The sequence below is a fragment of the Corvus kubaryi genome, unplaced genomic scaffold (genome assembly GCF_017639235.1).
Source record: "Corvus kubaryi isolate FWS band 111438036 unplaced genomic scaffold, C.kubaryi_AGA036_p1.0 37367, whole genome shotgun sequence".
Lineage (NCBI taxonomy): Eukaryota > Metazoa > Chordata > Aves > Passeriformes > Corvidae > Corvus > Corvus kubaryi.
Genome location: NW_024581119.1, coordinates 4101450 through 4116243, shown reverse-complemented (window position 1 = coordinate 4116243; position 14794 = coordinate 4101450). Strand labels below are relative to the sequence as shown.

The window sequence follows — 14794 nt, the reverse complement described above, 5'->3', positions numbered from 1 at the left end:
CCCACGGAGTCAGCCACAGCCGGGGTTAGGGACAGGCTTCCTGCCGCGCTCGGGGAGCCGCTGCCCTCATTGATGTTCTGTGGCACGCTCCAAGATGCCGAGATGGAAGATGCTACAGATGTGCGGAGCCCTGTTGTTAGCAGAGACAATAGGAGGATGAATAGAAAGGCTGGATGAGCCGAGCACGGGACTTGGAAAGGTGCTGGTGCACTGCTGCATTGCAGAGAGATAAAGACTTTTCCAGGCAAGCCATCCCTGCCGACTGCATCGCGATCTGCCCGCTCTGCACCAGCCCTCAGGGCCAGCACAGGGCTCTCCCGGGACTGTCAGGATGCTCACAGAGGTGTTCATGGGATCTCTGCCTGCTCCCTACCCTGCCTGCTCGGTCAGTGGGAGCTCCAGCTCTTTTTGCAGCTCTTCTTCCCTTCCCAGTCCGGTTTCCTCCTGTTTCCTTGGCATTTGCCAATAACCGTGTCTAAGGCAGCACACTGGGAGTTGTTTGCAGCTCTGCGAATCCCGGGCAGTGAACCAAGGCGGATCTTTTCGAGCCCAGTATTATTATTAATGTAATTAGTGTGAATCATTTGCATGTATAAACTTTCAATTGAGGAGATCAGGTACTTTATAAACATGAGTTAACTCACACTCCCTAGCAAGGAGGTGCCAGATATCTTTAAAGCTTTATGAAGGGAAGGAACTTGCATGAGCCAGTGGGAAAGGCAGGACCTCCCAGCCCTGACTCCCTCTGCAGCAACCGACATGGAACTGTCTGGGCAGGGAAGAGAGGGGGAAGCACAAAGGGGTTTTATTTTTCACTTCTGAGCACTGCTTTGACCAGCTCAGTGTGATTTTGAAGAGGCACTGGGGTGGCAGCTGATCTGAGGGCACCTCCTCACCCTGAAGCCTTTGGAGATGCTCTGGCTGCTGCGGGGGGGGGGCGGGAGGAAGGCGCTAGCCCCAGCAGGGACCCTCCTTTCCTGCCAGACCCCGCTGCTGAGTTAATCATTGGGTCAGCTCCTGCCTGTCAGGCATCAGGCTCCCCATGCAGGAAAGAGGGTTTTTGGTCCTGTGAGCCGCCCTGGGCTGTGAAAAACTCCTCGGGCTGTGTCTTTGGTGGTGTCACATCAGTGGGAGCCCCAGGGATGCCCTCCAACCAAACTTGCAGTGAGGGCGAGGATGGCTGGGCTGGTCCTGGGGAGCAGGTGAGGATGGGAATGCCAAGAACCTGATCACAGCCACTCGCCCAGCAGGGCTGAGCCTCCAGCCCCCATTAGAGTCCCTGGCTGAGCACTGGGGGCTTTCAGCAGCACTACACCTATGGACATTTTAATCCAGCAGTCCAACTTCCACTCTGAATGTCTCCTGCACGGAGCCTGTGACCGGCACATCCAACCTTATCACCCAAGCTCCGTGGCCTGAGCTGGGTGTCCGTGCTCCAGCAGGATGGGATTACCGCTGGAGGAGGAGCACACGCTGTTCCCCACGCGTGTGGGTGCCCATGCGTGCCCTCGGTGTGCGCTCTGTCAGGGTGGTGTGCAGGGCAGCACTGCCCGGCCCTGGGGATGTGAGCAGACGGTGCTGCAGGGAGGGTGTGTGAGCCAACCAGGCTGGGTGTGCACGGAGAGGGAGCAGATGCTGTAAATCCTGCTGGGGAAGGGCTGGGAGAAATTGCTGCTGCGTGACTTAGCCCAATACAGCAAAGAGAGAGAAACCAAACTGGGTTGTAACAATGAGGGGTTTGGCTTAATACTGGTTACTTAAAGAGCTTTCAGACCATGTTCTATGTGATATCCACACCTCACACTGTCCTTGGCCTGCCCATCCCAGCCTTACAGGATTGTGGGCAGCACCTGTTCCAAGAAGCAGGGCACAATTTGACCCCAGCTTTCCCTTTGCTCCAGGAATCGATGGGCAAAATTCTCTCCTAAACATCAGAGGAAAGTCTGTGAGACTGTGCCTGACTGGGATTGAGTCGTTCACAGCCTGGCCTTTAATTAATCCTAATAAATAACAATAAAATGTGATAATCACAGAAATAAATCTGAGATGTGGAGCTCTGCCTCTGGCGGCAGGCTGGTTTAGTTGATCATTTAGAGCTCAGCTGATGGTGCAGAGGCTGGAAGGTGATGTCTGGGACATGAGAAGCTGGGGCCAAGGCAGGGCCAGAGCATCTTGGCACCTTACCCAGCCTCAGTGGGAGGATTTGCACCCAATTTTCAGATAAACCCCAAACTTATTCCTGATGTCCAGCTTGGTTTAGCTCATAGCAGAGATAAAATGTTGTTGGTGTGGGATTGATTAAAAATCTGGAAGTGTGTGGGAATGGCTGAGTTAGACTGGGAAGAAAATGAAAAGACATCAGGGGATGCTGGATGGTGGATGTGGCACTTGGGGATGTGGGTTAGGGGTGGGCTTGGCAGTGCTGGGTTAATGGTTGGACTCAGTGATCTTAAAGGTCTTTTCCAACCTAAAGAATTCTAAGGTGGGTCAGTGCCGTTGTGAAATTCCACCAGGTGGCCTGGATTTGGGAAGGTGCTTTCTCTAGGGTGGGCATGCCATGAAAACTAGGTGGTGGTAGAAGGCGAAACGAGCCTGGGGAGGGTCAGTTTGGTACCAGCTCAGGTGTGCTGGGGTGAGCCAGGCTTAGCCCTGTCCCTGCCTCCCTGTAATGAAGCCTGTACCCTGATAATTGTAATGAAAGCAGCAATCAGGTTGGTAATTTTGCTGAGCTCTTTTCAGTTCTAATTAACATTATTCATTTCTTGTGTGTCCTGCTGGGTTGAGACAATCTGTGCTCTCCAGCCCAGCCCTCTGGAACACCAGCAATCTGCGTAAGAGGCAACAAAAAAGTGTTGTGTGCCAATTACTACACTTCAGTAATTAAAAACCTCCTTCCCCCCACTGCCTGCCCACCTCCTCTCCTGTCATTTTTTGTGTGCAAACTCAAGAAAGCAAAGAGAGAAATTCAGGAGGGCATGTACTATCTGTGTCTGCTCTGGCGTCGCAGGGAGGTGCTGGGGGCTGGATGCGGCGCAGGTGGGGATCAGTGGGCAGGGAACTCGGTGTCAGCACCCTGGTGCTTATTTATTCCTGGTACTTGTTTGTGAGGCTGTTTTGTCCCCACCGAGGGCTTTGTTGGTGTTTTCAGCCTGGCTCATCTTTGTGCTTGCTGGCAGAATCCTTGTGGTGCTGCTTTCCCTCTGAGCGCGGTCCCTGCAGCCAGGTGGGCTGTTGGCTTCACCTCTGGGGCCCTTTGGCTGCACGAGCTCAACCCTCAGGCTGTGGGAATGTTTGGGAGTGCTGGTTCAGGGGAGAGTGGCCTGCCCCTAATGGACCAACTTGATGGAAGAGGGTGGGTAACAAAGCCAGGAAGTTTTGGCTGGGGGAGATGTTGACAGATCTGGAAGGGGCAGCACCAGCCTGTGTCCCTTTGTACCCACCACACATCATTGACTGGGGAGTACAGGGCAAGGGATGAGCAGGGGGGCTGGTACAGGTAGGGAGGATGCAGATGTGCAGCTTTCACCTCTGCTCAGCGCGTGTAACTGTCTTAAAATGCCCAAATTTGTGGTAATTTTGAGGTGCCATGGGAAGCCGCAGGGAGCAGAGGGTCTGGTGCACCGTGAGGAGCTGCCTCTCCCTACAAACCATCCCTGCCTGCCCCAGGACGATGCGGCAGTGGTGAGTTAGGCAGCGTTCCCATGTCCCAGAGGAGAAACCCTGAGGCTTGGGATTCTGCGTTTATTGGGAAGGAAGCAGCAGAGAGAGGCAGCAGTATCCAGAGCAGTATCATCTCCTCCTTGTGCTGGCACACAGCAGTTTTTCATCTTCCTGGAGGAGAAGTCCTTGCTGTCTGAGCAGGAATGGAACAAGGATTAAGGATTTTGAGAGACAAAATTACCTCATCTATGCTTAATTGTTTTTAGATCATCTTTTTGGAGGCAAGCACTGCTTTCCGGCACTCCAAAGACCTCTCCCTCCCCTCCTTCCCTGGCACATCACGGGGTGAGAGGGGAAGTGAGAGCTTCCAGAGAGGTGGAGGAGGCATCCCAAGGCTTTGCACTTTGCCAGGAGCGGGGTGGGAAGAGGGGAGGCTGTGGGCTCGGCAGTGGCTTTGCTCTCCACCTGTGCGTGGAGCGTGGCTTCCTGGCCAAAGCCAAAGGCTTTCCGCTCGGCTGCCTGTGTGTGGGAGAGGAGGCTTCCCATCCCTGCGCCAGGCTGCTGGAGAGAGGAGCTGCTGGAGAAGGGAAGGAGGAGCAGATGGAGGGGCTGGAAGAGCATCGGGTCGCTGTGATGAGCCCTGGCCACGGGGACCCCGACCAGCGCTTGTGCAAGCAGGAGCAGGAGGAGCAGGAGGAGCAGGAGGAGCAGGAACAGGAGAAGCAGGAGCAGGAGAAGCAGGAGGAGCAGGAGCAGGAGGAGCAGGAGCAGGAGTAGCAGGAGGAGCAGGCTGAGTGCGGCGCTTGGAAGCAGCTCGGGAAGGAGCACAAGTGTCAATCCCTAAACAGCCCAGCGCATCCAGAGGCCAAAGCGCCTCTTCCCTAGGAGCTGCTGCTGTGCTTTATTTTCTATTTTCTATATATATATAGGCTCAGGAGCTTTAAGAGGCAGGGAAGAATATAAAGTAACAGCTTGAAGCTTGCCGATCCTAGGGACAGGGAAGCGTGTCTGGGTGATAAGGAGAGATTGTGCCCAGGTGCTGTGAAGGGTGAAAGCACTTATTCCACTGTTGCCTCATGCGTTACCTGAGCCCCGTTGCTTTTCAAAAGCACTTAAATGCCCACGTGATAGAGGGAATGCTTGGGCTGCACACTGTCTGGCTCCATTATTATCCAAGGATCTCCAAGCTGATGCATTTCATAAAGAAAACTGGCGTGGAGGAGAGAAGAATTATATATTTTTAGTTCAGCCTGCTTACAGTTCCTCAAGGTAATGTCCACAGAGGGGACTGGTTGAGAAATTCAAGTCACATCTGGCTTCTCATCACCCAGCCCTGGACACCCCTGTATTTGTGCAGAACCACCACCACAGGAGCCTATTTCATGGTAGCAGAGCCAAACACCAAATATCCACTTCATTTTGTTTGTGCCCCATAGGTCTGAGCTACCAGCAGAGATGAGATTTGGAGTTCAATAGACTAAACCCATCCTCTGGGAAGAAATCTCCAGTTTAATTCCACTTGTGCAACTCAACTCTCAGGCCTTTTACTCAAGTTGTAATGCAGCTGAGAGCAAGAGCCGAGTTCTTGGTGTTCAGCCCAGACCAAATCTATTCTTTTTTTAATGTAGATCATAAAAATCTGCTCACATTTAATTTATTATTATCGTAATATCATTATGGAACAGTAGTAAAATTGTTTAATTTATTGGATGTTTTTCACACCAGAGAGGGAGGATGGAGCAGCAGTTGGGTACAGGCAAATCAGGGGTGTCCTGTGCTGCAGACAACACGTCTCACCTTGGGCACGTCGCCTCTGCCACTCCTAACCCCCGAAAGTTGTGTGTTGAGGCTGGGTGGGTTATTTTGGCTTCTCCTGTAATCATGGAGCCAAAGAGGTTCCAAAAGAGGCTGAATGAGACGAGACAACTTGTCCCCAGGTGGGTGCCAGGTCCCTGGCATCAGTAGTGGGCACAGGAAGAGAAGTCTCCCATTGCAGAATCATTAAGGTTGGAAAAGCCTCTAAGATCAGTCCAACCATTCCCCTGCACTCCCAGGTCCTCCACTAACCCATGCCCCAAGCGCCACATCTACGTGGCTTTTAGATCCCTCCAGTGACTCCAGCACTGCTCTGGGCAGCCTGTGCCAGGGCTTGACCACCCTTTCAGTGAAGAAACGTTCCCTAATATCCAATCTAAACCTTCCCTGGTGCAACTTGAGGCCATTTCCTCTTGTCCTATTGCCTTTTACCTGGGAGAAAGGATGAATCCCCACCCAAAGGAGGCTGTAAGGACCCCCAGTAAGGAGACAGCTCACCCAGAGAAAGGACACACTCCCTGAAGTGTCCAAGACAAGTCCACATGGCACAGATATACCCATGCTTGCCATTACCTCCCCTGTTAGTGCAGCCTGGCGCGTGGAGCCCGTTAAGTCTCCTACATTCCTTGAAGTCACCCCATGCAAGAGCTCCCAGAGGCGCTGCTCTCTCTCAGTGCCTCCCACGGTAATTTGTGTCCCAATGACTGCGCAAGCGATGAAGTAGTTTGGGGAAGAATATAAACAGTGGATCTGAGGCTGAGTGGTTTATGCAGGGACGTTATCCTCCGGAGCCAGCATCCAGCAAAGCGCAGCTAAGTCCCGATGGCTCCGTAATCCCAAACTTCCTCGGAGAGAAGCAGGGGTTTAGCTGGCTGGGAGGGGTGCAAGTTTCTGCTGTTTAGAGAAGCTCTTGATGCTTATCTGGAGATTATTTGTAGCAATAGGAGGATTCAAACCTGGCTTGGGGACACGGGGATGAGGCCGGCAGAAACCTTTGGGAGGAGCAAGACCGATCCCAGTTAATGTTGACAGGAAAATAATCTCCTTCAGGATCAAAATAATTTCTACGTTTGCACTGTGTTGTCTCCAGGGGAAACTCAGGTGCTTATTGAGGCTGAATACAGAGGATTTCTACCTCCAAAACATCCCTGGATAAGTGAAATGCTCAGCTGGGGTGAGGTGCACAAGTGAGGGAGGTGCAGCGATGCAGCTGATGGGTATGGAAGGAAGAGCTGTCAGAGGGGACAAATGGTCGGATGCTCAAGGCTTCTCTTTAGGGGTGTGTGTGTCAGAGCTGGCTTTCTCCAAAGATAAATTTCCCTTGCTCCTTCGTGAAGCAGCGAAGTGCTGCTTTCCCAGCACCACTTTGCATTTCTTAGTCCGGCTGCAGGGATGCGAAGGTCTGCAGAGGGAACGGCAGGTGATGGGTTTGGGCAGGAAGTAACAACCTGCACCCCCCAAAAAAAGTGTGGACTTGAGGTGGAGGTTTGGGCTCAGGTCTGTTTGTCTGGAAGTTTGCAAAAGAATAAACAGGAATGGAGGAGTGAAAGGCTGGTACTGGGTGGCTCTGACCGCCCTGCATCTGAAAACCCCGTGAAGCTCTTGGGCAAATGTCTGGAGCTGCCGGTTTAGATGGATATCGGTGCCCTGAGCACCGCAGGGAAAGTGCTGACCTTGTCCTCTTTGGACACTGAAAGCACTTGGTCTCTGAAAGTGCTGCTGACAGCAAAGCTAAAAATAGTGCCAGGAGGACCAGGAGGGCTGGAAGGGAGGAAGGGAGGGAGAGCGCCCAAGAGCAGCGCACTGATGGGTCACCTCTGCCTCTCTCCAGGTGCTCCGTGGACAACCGGGTGACCCGAGTGGCCTGGCTGAACCGCAGCAGCATCCTCTATGCCGGCAATGACAAGTGGTGCTTGGACCCTCGGGTGGTGCTCCTGGCCAACACCAAAACCCAGTACAGCATCCAGATCCAGGATGTGGATGTGTACGATGAGGGCCCCTACACCTGCTCCGTGCAGACAGACAATCACCCCAAGACATCGCGTGTCCATCTCATCGTTCAAGGTAAGACGAAGGGTGTTTGTAGAGGGGTTGGGCTTGGGATTTTTCTCTCTGTTCCTTTTGCGCCGGTGTCTTCTCCTACCATTGCTCCTACATCGAGCATGTGACACAGCTCGGTGCAGGTGGAGAGGCTGATCCACAAGCTTGGATCGTCCCAAGCTGGGTAATGAATTTCACAGAATCAGAGAACTCTGAGCTGGAAGGGACCCACGAGGATCATGGAGTCCGACTCCTGGCCCTGCACCCCTGCACAGCACCGTCCCCAAGAGTTACACCATGTGTCCGAGGATATTCTCCAAACGCTTCTTGAACTCTGTCAGGCGTGGTTTTATCCGACTTCCCTGATATAATCCCAGGGCTCTGATACAGGCAGCTCTGCATCCTGACACACTCACTGGCAAACCCACAGTGCTGTTTGTTGTTATTGGTTTTTGATGTTTTTTTGTTTTCCAAGCTGGAGGCATTGCTTGAAGTAAAACTTGTGTTGGGGGAAAAGAGAGAGCTGGCAGATTTGTGTGCTTTGTGGGGGTGTGTGTATGCCTAGCAACAATATGTGTTTGTGTGTTGAAATTCCGTACTTCTGGAGGAGGAAGAGGAGGAGAAAGGCCAGCACAGGGTGCTGGAGCAGTTTCGGTGGCTAAGTGGGTGCCTACATGTGCTCTTCAGCAAGTGTGTGAGCACACACGGCCTCTTGAGAGCAGACAGGCAGGCGTGGCCACATGCGATGGTCAAGCAGGTGGACATTCGTGGAAGATAGATCCTGTGTCCATGTGGCAGGACATGAGCTGGACAAGGGGGAGCCTTGCGAAGGGACACACGGAGCCTGATGAGCTCTTAGCCTGGGGGAAGATTAATGGAAAATTTCTAATCCCTTGCTAGCAACCGTTTTTTTCCTGCTGCTTCTTCTGTGATTTGGCCAGGAGCCCTCTTAACATGACACACCAGCTTGAGTATTGGAATCTCGTCTCGGGCTAATTTTCGAATGCTGATTGGTGTATTGATTTGGAAACAAGCTGGGTTAAAAAGGCATTGGTCTTGTACACAGAGTCGGGTTGAGCTAATCCGCCGTCGATATTCCAGGCCTGAGCACTATTGACAGCCTAATGAATAGAAGTGGGGAAAAAACCCAGACTCAGGGCCTTTATTTTCCCTCTTCCCTCCCTTTTCATTTTCCCTTTCCTCTTCAAGCAATCAAGCTGACTAACCAGAGCCAGACTTTTTCCATCTCCATTAAGTGCGGAGGGGAAGCGGATGCATTGCCAGTCCCGGTTCTGGCTGTTTATCTTGCAATCTCTTATTACCTGCCTGAGTTTCTTAAGCTAAAGTCGATCACCAGCAAGTTCTGAAGTCGCTATCAGATGCTGGGGTGATGCAGGACAATTTCTATCTGTTCTCTTCTGATTCCCATTTCCTGACCTAAATTTCCTGTATCACCAGACATCCAGGCCCATCCCTCCCGTGTCTCGCTGTATCATTAGGAAGAGATATTTGGGTGCTGCAGGAAAAGGTCAGAGCTTAACTCCTTGCAGCGGTTAAGTACGGGATGATTCAGGGATGGGCTCAGTCCTGTAATGTGCTGACGATCCTCGTGCTGCAGGCAGAAATTCCGGCTCTGGAGAGCGAGCCCCCTAATTTGAAGAGCAGTTCTTTGGCTCACCCAGCCCTTTCTCAGAGCAGGACATGAAAGTGACTATCATGTCCAATTAAAGGGAAACCTGCCTTAATGACCTTGATGAAAATTGGACTGGGGTGACAGGATTAACTCTCCTGCCTTGGAAAATGGGCCCTATAAATATGTATTCTGGAATAATCCTGTCCAAAACGGCATTCAGCTTGTGGGAGGTGGTGCTTATTGCCCCTCCCAGGAAAGCAGGGTGGCTAAGCACCACATTTCAGGGATGTGCCAAGTTCAGCACATGGCCCTGGGACATTTTGCCCCTTCCTGCAGCTTGGTAGGAAAGGGGAGGTGGTGTGAGGAGGTGGGAAAGGGGGTGTCTCCTTTTAAACAGGTTTAGCCAGGAACAGGGAGGTGTGCAGGTTGCTCTAAGCAGGTCCTGACGTTCCGCTTGCTGCACCAGGAAAGGGCCTGGGGGCACGGCTCTGGAGGCAGGAGCACTGCAGCCTCTCAGGATGCAATTAAATCGTGCCCCGGGGCAGGCTGTGCTCTCCAAAGGGACTGGCTGCAGGGGGGGCAAGGAGCTCTTCCCCTTCCAGCCATGATTCCAGCAGCCTGCTGCTCCCCCAGGCAAGCAGGATGGGTGCGTATCAGCCAGGCCCAGACACTCGCAGCCTGTGCCTGCATCCCTCCTTCTCCCCAGGGTTAGGGGATATCGCTGGGAAACAGCCATGGATGGAGGGCATCCGTGGTTTTGGCCAAGGGCTGCTGGAGAGAAGCAGAGCTATGGGTGGGGGGAGGAGCAAAAAAGAGGAGAGGGATAGGGGTGGGAGAAGGAGCTTCCTTTAGAGTATGAGGGTTGGGAATGGTCCCCAAGGAGAGAATCGGGTAGAGACACCCAGAACTGAGGATGCCCATGCTGCGGCAGGGGGTGAGCTGCACATTTATTTCTAGGTTGGCTCCATTGGATGGCCGAAATCCCAAAATAGGTAGGGAGAAGGCACCTCGAGAGCTAATTTATCCTGTCCCCCTGCAAGCAGGCAGAGGCCTCGCTGCCAAGCATATGTGAAAGCTATTCTTGAAAATCTTTAACAAAGCAGGTTCTTCAGTCTCCCCAGACAATCTATTCTACTGCTTTGCTACCTTTTTAATTAGAAAATGTATAGCTAATATCTAACTTAAACCTTCTTTGTTGCAAATGAAGTGGAGTTTTTCTCAGCCTATTCCCAGTGGATCTGGGGAACAATTGATCAGTGTCCTCTGTAATAACCTTTTGCTTTTTGGGAAGGTTGTTATCCCGGTGCCCCTTAGCTGCCTTCTTTCTGAAACCATCCAAGCTCTGTTTCTCCCACCTTTCCTCATTGGCCAGGCTTTCAGAAACACTTGTCAGTCTTGAAATCTTGGTACAAAAGGGAAAAGGTGATTGCTGCTGATCCAGGAATAGCAGGTCGGTGCCTCTGTGCTAATGTGGGACAAATGAGCTCAGGAATGAGACAACAGACCCTTGGCACCAAATGCACCAGAGTTCAGACCTCCTATTTTGGGGACTGCTCTAAATGGGGTCAGGCTGGTGGTGCCAAGCTGATGTCAGCCAACAACAGAGCTGCCAAAGGGATAAGGAGGTTCTTAGCACCTGGATCTCTCCTGGAGAGGTGCTCCCAGATTACAGACAGGCCTAAAGCAAGCAGCTCAGGGAGCATCCCTGTCGTCTGCAGGGTCTGGAAGGTGGTCCCACTCCTTCAGCACTCATTCCTTCTTAGGAGGAGTTGCCATAAAACCAGACAAAGCACCAGGAAGCAGCACTGCCTGTGTTTGCAGGAATCTGCCTTGGACCTTGCAGGGAGAGTGAGATGTTTCTGGGAGTAAATCCTAGAGAAACAAAAATGCAGGGAAGCCCCACTTGCAATAGGCAAGCTGTGAACCTGGAGGGGAGCAGACACCCAGAGCATGGAAGAGGATTTAGGTCCCACTGACCTCCAAGGAGCGATGCTTTCCCTTCCTCTCCTCTCCTATATCCCACTCCAGTTTCCTTAGCGAGTCCTACTTCTGGCAGCATCATCTCAGGCGCAGCCTCCCCCTTCTCCCTGCTGCCTGCAGGACATTTGAGCTACTTAAGCCATTCTCCGGGTCCCTGGGTTTAAAGGAGAGAGAGGAGAGAGGAGGAGAAGGATGATATCTGGAAAGCTCTTATTTGTATTGATAATAAGCCGTCTCCAATGCGTGCCTGCAAAACACTCCCACTGCCTTGTAAGATGCATTAAGGGAAGTTGGCCTTATCTCGGTGCGGGAAATGGACTTGGAGAAGGAGGCACGGAGCCTGCCAGAGTTTAATCTCACTTAGGCACACGAATTTGCATGATAGAAAATGGTGGAATTTTAGTGCTTAAAAAGAAAGAAAGAAGGGAAAAAAAAAAAAAAGGCAAAAGCAGGCAACTGGGGGATATTAGCGCTTTCCCCGCTTCTTTATCAGTTTCCCTGGCCCTATCTGGCTCTTGCTGTTGTCACTGGAGCAACTAATCACCCCTCCCCTTTTGTTTGGTGTAAATGAGTTTTCCCCACTCCTTCCTGAGCCCAGGTTAATCTTCAAATCCCTGCCTTTGTCTGGGAGCTAATTACCTGCTCAGCGGAGTCGGGGGGCTGCGGGCACAGGTGGCAGGGGGTGGCGGGGGGCAGAGGTGGCAGTGCCGGTGGCACCTGTCCCTGCACGGGGAGCAGCTCTGCCAAGGTCTGTGCCTGCGAGATAAAGCCACCAGTGGGGCTGTGGTGCCCGAGCTTTGTTTCAACCACCAAACTCTGCCCAATTAATTTTCCTTTGATGCCACAAGCCCCTTTCACTCGTGGGACAACAAGGAGAACTTTTTATGGCTGTTTTTCCGCCTGGGTGCCCGGGAAACGCCTTTGCTGTGAGCAGAGTGGCTGGGAGGAACGCTCAGTCCCTGAAGTCATCATCACCTTACCTGTGGGGTTGAGCCTGTCCCCTGTGCCACCAATGCTACCGATTCCGGGAGCAAGGAGGGACAAAGGGATTTGCCCACCAGTGGCAGAGGATGTGCAGACATTGGTCACGTTTGAAGCCATGGGCTTGGAGTTTCACACTGGGCGAGATACTCCCCCTGCTTCTGGCACAGATTTACTGGTGTGTCCACACATTTCTCCCCGTGGGAGCAGCTGTTCCTTCTAGAAGCAAAAACAAGTTTAGATGATAGCTCCTAAAAGGCACAGGGGAGCTGGGAGAGCCTCCCCAAAGCAGTGGAGGGGAGGAAACCAGTGGCACGAAATGGAAATCCTCCCTCACTTCGCCTGCGCTCTCGGCTCCTTTGACTGATGTGTTCCTTCCCATCTCCCTTCTGTTGCTGATCACCGTCCCTCTGCCAAAGCATCTTTGCCTTTTGTATCAGGGCTCTTGTGGAGGACTGAAGGTCTCCCACACGCTCTCACGCACTGGCCTAGTTTTTGGCTCTTTATCCTCATTTTGCTCTGCCCTTGGGGAGCATCTCTGCAGATCCCACATCCATTACTGCCCCTGGATCTCTCCATCTCCCCCACACCCCCGGATCTCAGCCCTTGCTTCTCCAGGATGTGCTTGTCCATGTTCCCCTGTGGAGTGGCCTCATACCCGGCCAGGCTCCCTCCAGCCTCCCCAAAGTCACTTGACCTCTTTGCAAATCAGTTTAACATCTGTGAGGCAGAGATAATAATTGTCACCTACTTCACAGGGGGGTTGATGAGGATTAATTCATTAATGTCGACAGAGGTCTTTGAAGATGGAACGCGCTATCTGAGAGCTAAACGTTATTATTAATTAGCAATTATATCATGGGGTGGGAGCAGGGGGGAAAAGAGACTCCAGAGTCTGTACTGTGAAAGAATTTGCTCTGGGCTCGCATTCTGCCCTTGCTGCAGCTTCAGGCTGCCCCAGTTTCATGTCCTGCTGCTACTGGAGGGAGCCAGGCATGCTGCATCCCACTGGGAATGTGTCCCACCCTGCTGCTCCTTCCCAGAGCTTGTGGATGAGCCCACTGGTGTAAGAGTGGGAGGGATGGGGAGGTGAAGAGTGCTCAAGTGAGTTAACGTTGTTAGAAAGAGGGCAACTTGCTAATGGAGAGGTTGGGATGAAGGGAAGGCATAGAATCCCTGAGTGGTTTGGGTAGGAAGGGACTTTAAAGCCCATCCAGTCCCACCCTGTGCCATGGGCAGGGACACCTCCCACTATCCCAGGCTGCTCCAAGCCCCGTCCAACCTGGCCTTGGACACTTCCAGGGATGGGGCAGCCACAGCTTCTCTGGGCAACCCGTGCTACCCCACCCTCATTGTAAAAAACTTCATCCTTATATCTACTCTGTATCAACCTTTTTCAATTTCAAACCATTCCCTCAAGGCATCCTCTGGCCTTGCCTGGCACCCCAGCGATGAAGCAGGCCAGGCACCGCCAGACCCATGGGAGGATGTATCCTGTTCCCAAGGAGGAATAATTGGCAGGAGACTAGAGCAGAGGAGAAGGAAGCTCCAGTGATTCATAGGACACACAGAGCGGTTTCATTTCCTTCCAGTTTTTCTTTCTCGCGTCCACCCAGGCTGTGGCTAATTCCTCTCTGTCTCCCCGGTGAAGTGCTGATGCTGTAGTCCCGTGTGTCGCTGGGTTCCCTCGGGCAGCACTAACACCAGTCCTTTGTGGTCCCCTGCAGCTGCCCCGTGCCTCAGTGCTGGGGGCATTCCCACCACCGACAGCCCCGTGGCTCCACTATTTCCACCCTTCCTGGCTCAGCTGTGTGCACTTTTGTGGCAGTGAGGAGAGCTCAGTGGAACTCTCTCTGCTACTCCCTCCGAGCTGCGGAGGTCACCCTCGGATCACCCCTCTTTTAGAAAACAAGAGTCTGCTCCTCTTTGAGCCTTTCTGAGCACGCGAGCTCCCGGCAGCCCTGTTCACCCATCCTCTCCAAAGGCTTTCAGGGAGAGGTCACCCGCCTCACCCAGAGCCATTCAAGAGTGACTCCGCTAATCCCTTCTGCGGAGCGGGTGAATCCAGGAGGCCAGCGGTGCCGGCAGCTCTCCAGGCAGGGAGGACTGGAGTTGTGTGTGGCTCTCCCCGTTCTTCCCCATGGATTTACTAGCCAAAGGGGGTGGCACAGCAGCACCCAGGATGCTCATTGGGCATCTCCCACCGCCCCGTGCGGTTTCCAGGAGAGTGTTGTTATTAGCAGTGTGATAAAGCCGGTAGGGGTTTAATGAGGTCACTGCAGTTTAATGTTACTGCAGTAATCTCTTTTGTTTTACTACATTAAAATATTTGTGGTGGAACGGTTGGACCACTGTAATGTGATATCGCTACCTTAATGTTATTGTTGCCATGGCAACACTAATGGCAGCTCAATAACATTATTGCAATTTAATCTTACGACAATAAAATTAAGGGTAGAACAGTGAGACCTCGGCTCTGTAATGTTACTACAGTAACAGCATTGTTATCGTAACCGCGGGAGCGGAGTCAGCCCCTTGTAGTGTAACGTTGGTACCAGCGCTTTGTTGTTACTACAGGAACACGGAGCATCCGCCGAAAATCACAGCAGGGGATGAATGGGAGGAGACGTCACCGGTGCGCCGGTGCTACTGCTGCCCTGGGGCTGTCAGCATGGGGAGGTCATG

At 52.6% G+C, this 14794-nt stretch overlaps 1 protein-coding gene across 5 annotated transcripts in view; it reads left to right on the top strand.

Annotated features, from left to right (window-relative positions):
- The window catches only part of LOC121667538 (protein CEPU-1), a 352366-nt gene that overhangs the window by 294668 nt on the left and 42904 nt on the right, over nucleotides 1–14794 (top strand). For all 5 annotated transcript variants that reach the window (XM_042034291.1, XM_042034293.1, XM_042034294.1 and 2 more), the window contains one exon: nucleotides 7307–7539. In XM_042034291.1, coding sequence (XP_041890225.1) covers nucleotides 7307–7539 — 233 coding nt within the window. The remainder of the gene's footprint in view (nucleotides 1–7306; nucleotides 7540–14794) is intronic.